General features: G+C 34.9%; 1 protein-coding gene across 1 annotated transcript; it reads right to left on the reverse strand.

Moving 5' to 3' along the window:
- Positions 1-1,443: 1,443 nt before the first annotated feature.
- Positions 1,444-3,580, reverse strand: LOC149786988 (uncharacterized). The gene is given in 1 exon segment (XM_089978314.1): positions 1,444-3,580. A coding segment is annotated over 1 exon segment (1,353 nt). The 5' UTR covers positions 3,277-3,580; the 3' UTR covers positions 1,444-1,923.
- Positions 3,581-6,150: the final 2,570 nt, after the last annotated feature.

Genomic DNA, 6,150 nt, shown 5'->3' on the forward strand with positions numbered 1-6,150 from the left:
GAAATACCCAAATTACACAACATTGATCTTATGTATTATGACAAGGTCAACTTGCAGTGTGATGAATGCATGAACTATTTTAAGGACTACTTTTCATCGCTTCATTGTGAAAAGGACGAATATGAGATAATTCAATACATTACTAAAGGACAGGCAAACAACAAAAACTGGTTGGCAGCACGTATTGGCAGAATAACAAGCTCAAAATTTGGACGTGTTTGTAAATTGAAAAATAGTTCTTCGCTTAATTGTACTGTAAGGGAAGTCATGGGATATATTCAGTTTGACAGTGACAGTATAAGATGGGGTATAACACATGAGCTAGCAGCAAAGCGCCTGTACCAGATTAAATCAAAGGTAATCCACACTGACATTATTGTAACAGAGAGTGGATTATGGGTGAATGAGGAATTTCCCCATCTAAGTAGCAGTCCCGATGGTTTGGTGACCTACAAACACTTTGAGGAACATTAGGGCTAATAGAAATGAAATGTCCATTTAAATTTAGAGACATGACACCACTGGAAGCAGCCAAAGACCAATCTTTCTGTTGTTACGTGATTGGTGCTGAACTTAAGCTTAAACAAGGTCATGATTATTATTATCAATTTCAGGGTCAGATTGGAGTTTGTGATAGAAAATGGTGTGACTTTGTGATATGGACCCTTAGGGGATATCATGTGGAAAGAATTTTCTTTGATGAAAGATTTTGGATCCTGATGCTTGAAAACTGAATTCATTTTATTTAAAGGCAATTATACCAGAGCTCTTCTCTGAACGTATCAAGCGTTGTTTGTCATTATATAATCAGTAATCAGCATGTATAATGTGCATTAGTCCGCTTTTACATCAGATGACATTATCAAAGACTGTATGATTTTTTTTTACCCGTATATATGTGCATCACTCAGCTGTATCTGTCAAATGAACTATGACTATTTACAAGGTCCATTGATATGTAGACATTGAAACATTGTGTCCAAAATTATGCCATATTCAAGTCAGTCTGAATACGAACTTTTGGTGTGTGTCAGTGTTCTTAATATCAAGCTTTATTATACTGCTGTACATAGCTGAGGAGTTGGGGTTGGATCGAATTAATGTTTTAGAGAAAGCAGTTGTGGAATATAATTTTTAGGAAATATTGGGCCAAGTACATGTGTGTGTGTGATAGGGAGAGAGAGAGAAATCTTAAGAAAATTGGTATCTGTGTGAAACAGGAAGCACATGTGATCAAGATCATAAGTAATAGTGTAACAAGTGTATGTGTGTTTGTCACAACAATATAAATGTTTATCTTGTGATATGTTAACTCTGAATTTAATTTAGCTTCAGTTTTCTATTTATAATAGAAGCATAATGTTGTTGGATCATATCATGTACATTCAATAAAAAAGGATAGAAACTGATTTTTTTGCTTGTTTTTATTAAATTGTTGATTCCTCAGGTATTCATATATTTCTCTCTCAATACACAAACACTACACAGCAATGATAACAGACAACTTGTTGACTTGATCATGCATTTTACATATAAAATTATAATGTTGCTGTGACACTTATAGGACCACTGATTGTACACTTACTTCTTATGAGTAGAATATGTAATTTATTTGCATTCTTTAAAGGAAGATTATGCATAAGCCACTGTGGCTTATATATTCCAAGACTTTATTTGAAGTAAACATCATGCTAAATAACATGCAAGAAAAATATAATAAATTTTGACAATATAGATTTTGATTTTGATAAATATGGATGTTCAAATTTAATCATGATATATACATGTAGGTAAACAAAATCAAAATGGTTACCATGGTGTTTTTACACTCAAATATAAAGAAAATGTGTTAAACCAAGTGTCAAATTCTGACCTCGTGCTCACATAGCCAGCACATTGTTCATAGTTAATCAATCATTTAAATCAATCATCATGTTCATTATCATGAACTAGTGGTTGTTGAAGATTTGCCAACGCCACACAAATTTTCCAAATGTTGCTAGCCTCATGTGCTAGAGTGATAGGCATGACACCCTGAAGAATGTGATAGTTCTTGACCCTCTCAATAGCTCTTTCTACACCTATTCTTAAATTTGCTATTCTTCTTGTTTCTTCAACATGACGTCTATTAAATCTCTGAAACGTCAGTGGTGGAATGATCAAATGGATTCCTCTTGGAGTAGTTAGGTCAGATATAAGGAAACCTTTATCAGCCATAATTGCATCTCCTAGTTCACACTTTTCAAATATCCCACTAGCCCCTGTGAGCTGTTTATCGCTAATACTTCCAGCCCACAAATCTGATGCAAATGTTATTAGACCAGAAGGACTAATGCCTATTAATGTCTTGTAGGTCATATGTGATTTGTAGTTTGAATACATCATTGACTTGTTTGCAAGTCATTGAGGTGTCTCTGTGTATATTTATGTACAGTCGATTATTACTCTGCAAGAAGGATACTTCTTCTTGAATTTGTGAGGCATATACTTATTAACAAGTGCACGCGATGGCCAGGAAATCAAAAAGCACCATTTTTCACTCAAATATGATATCCAACTGTTTGTAATGTGACTGCACATAGTCTTTGAAATATTAAATCTTCCTGCCAAGTCTTGCAACAGAAGGCCAAGCCGTAACCTCATCAAGACTAAAATAAATGCATCCATTGGTTTTAAAGATTTGGGGTGACCCTGATTTTTGCCATCTCCTTTTCGTTGTTTATGTACTCCAGCATCATTCATTGCATCAAATAAAAGACGAATTGTGTTAGGATCTGGAATTCCAGTGTAAAACATACACTTTTCATTGGATTCACTGATATCTTCAAAGGCAATGTCAGGTCTTTTTACTTGAATCCCAATTGATTTTGTTTGCTTTTCCTGAATGTCTGTAGATGAATCCACCTGCATACCCTTACCAAATGTCTCACTCTGACATGAACAGTAATTATCATCTGTCTGCGTACCAACAGTAGTGACTAAAGGCTCTGAAACTGTTCGAACCCCATTTTCATTACAATCTACAATAAATGGATATGTATGGATGTCTTTCTGTAAGAATCTACACATATCTTTTTCTTCAACTGCTCCACAGTAGTCATTGAAAATCAGAGAGACCTGTTCTACGCAACAAGTTGTCTTCAGTGTTGTTTGGTCTTCACTTTTTTCAAAATCATTTGCAGCATCAGCATTGAGATCCATTGTATTAGGCTGTGACGCAGCTGATTTCTCCAAAGAGCACTGAAAAGATATGTGAAACTTGGCAATATTGGTCATATATCATTTGACATTATTTAAGCTTTCAATAACTTAACAAATAATTTCTGGGCAAATCATTATGTGCTTTAACCTTAAACAAATATAACCCAAGATAATTTATTCATTAACATGTGACATTAGATTTAACATTCTTAATTCAATCATGCATTTGAGATACAAGATGCACAATCTTACTACATATTGGACAAAACTGATTATTTGCTGGTTTTTTATATAAATGTATCATTATCTCTCCAAATTAAATGTAACAGATACCCCTCTTTTTTATAAGCACAAGAAAGCTTTTAACGATGTAAAAGCAGTTTTCTAATTTAGTTATTCGTTAATAAATTCAGATTAAATTACCTTGGACAATGCAAATATCTTTCTTTTCGACTTCATGTTGAAAACCGATGGAATGTTGTGTTCCTTGGTAAATTTTCCATGTAAGAAATGCGCAAACACAGGCGGTCATGTCTGTTGTAAGCGAATTGTGGCATCAAAATTTTAATACGCCTTTTCGATGCTTTTCTCAACCTTTCGTCTGCAGGAAACTTGTGGAGAATTATAGTTTTGTTGGCAACAGATTTTCTCCGATAATTGGAACAAACACTGCAATAATGTCTCTTCCTAGTCGCTTTTGGCACGCTAGTTGATGCATCCATAACGGGAGTATTGCTCGTCGGAAATAGGGATTGTAAATTCACGAACACGGTTTCTGGTTTCAGTGTACTAAAGAGCTCTGCAAGGGAGACTATTTTCAGGGGCGGTAGCAACCCTTATCAAACTGGCCTATATTGGCCTAATCAGCTTCCGGAAAAGCCGTCTCAATATTTTCAAAAATAATCGCGGTCTTGCAATTGTCTTACTGAAAGCATATTGTAATTATTGCAAATTTAATGCAGGGATTTGAAGGCGTAACAGGGATCTAGCAGTGTAGCCAGTTGGAAGAATATGCCAAAGTATGGAAGAATTTGGTTGATCATGCAGTTTGACTCAATGTGACTGTCGCTTGTTTATTCTGTCAATAACAAAAATACAATCGTATCTACCTGAGATACCCATTTCACAACTAAACTTGCTTAATAGTAGGCATTTCAGTTTAAATGCAAAATTGATGATATCACATATGATGGATGTTCATGAGGAATTACAAGTACCTGCAGTTACAATATGAATTTTTTTATATATAAAAATGCCCACTATATGTACATACTGATTGTCCCTTACCTTGTTTCTATGTTGTTTACATGCATATCTTTAGGCTTTTAACCTTTGGTTATTACTGTTTTTAATTGAACTTTTACTTTACAAAGTAATGGTCGCAATAGTTATAAAAATGTTGATCCACAATTTCAAATCGTTACATAAAAGATGGTATGGTTTGGCTGTTGAATATTTGTGACCATCTTTGAAGTCCAGCAAGGAATCAGCCAGTAGTGGGGAAGGGTGCTTTCAATAGGATATTTTGTTTTCTTTTAACTCAAGATTAATTTGTTTTTAAAATAATTAAATTTGTTTTTAAACTAATAGATGCATGTATTATGTTGTTGCTTTTTTTTAGCTCTGCTGGTCATATACCAGAAGTGATTTTAGATGGTCTGTTGACTGTCTTCAGTAGTCTATTGTTTGTGTTTGTTAACACAAGCTTTTTGTTGCTGCTTCTCCTAAGCTACTTACAGGATTTACCTGAGACTTTACAGTCACATTCATCCCAGGGTCTAAAAAATGGTGCTGCTCTGACATCCAATATGGCGACCACAGTGTCCATCTTAAAAATACATGTATTGTTATCACTATTCATAAATGGATAATCTTATCACCATTCTGTTTTCACTTGACATCTAGTTGCTTCCTAATGATAATGGTACCACCAGTATGGCTGCCACTGACCATCTTGAAATTCTTGTTACTGGCCCAAATGACAGCCATCATGGAAATCTTGTTATTGCTACTTCTTCTGATTGTATGTCCATATCAACATGGGGTTTTCACTAAGAGACTTTGTATAATGTCTACATGGTCCTAACTAAAATGGTGCTATCTGATATCCAATATGGCCACTACATTAGACATCTTGAAAGTCTTGTCATTGCTACTTTTGAATGGATGGTCATATCATCATGGAGCTTTAACTAAAAAAAAATATCTTGGGCTTAATTGACAGTGGTACGATAATAAGTTCAGTGTGGCCACTACAGTGGTCATTTTTAAAATATTGTTATTTCTAATCATCCATTATGGATGGTTGTGTCAACATGGGGTATTCACCAAAAGACTACTTAATATGTCTAGCTGATCTTAAATAAAAATGGTTATGATCTGATATAAAATATGGCCACCATGGCAGCCATTTTAAAACTTTTGCTATCGAATCTCTACTTAAACAGAAAGTAAAAATGAATTGGGGTTTTCACCACATGCCTTTGTATGATGTCCAGTTGGTCTTAAATGAAAGCTGTGCTAATCTGATGACCAAAATGTCCATTACAGCAGGGCTTATCATTGGAAAAGTACAGTTAATGTATTTGCTTGATATATTTAACAGTTGAAAGTATTGTGTATTTTCATTGGGCCCAAAATTATGGTAGCTTTCCTATTGGGCTATCATATTAGCCATGTGACACTTTAGAACCCATACTTTATTTTTTCTAACGTCCAGTTTAAGGTACTCAGTTAATTAAATACCCTATCGCCAAATACTAAAACCCCCATCATTCAAATAACACCTTTTCTTTTCTTATAGGGTCCCCAAGTGGTCGAGTGGTCTAAAGCGCTCTGTCACGGATCACTGCCATCTCACCTCTATATGTGTAGGTTCGAGTCTCGGATTTGGCCAATGTGGGTATGTGAGAAAGCTTGCCATTGGCTTCTCGAGGGTCGGTGGTTCTT

The sequence above is a fragment of the Sinohyriopsis cumingii genome, chromosome 12 (genome assembly GCF_028554795.1).
Source record: "Sinohyriopsis cumingii isolate HCF-2022 chromosome 12, ASM2855479v2, whole genome shotgun sequence".
Lineage (NCBI taxonomy): Eukaryota > Metazoa > Mollusca > Bivalvia > Unionida > Unionidae > Sinohyriopsis > Sinohyriopsis cumingii.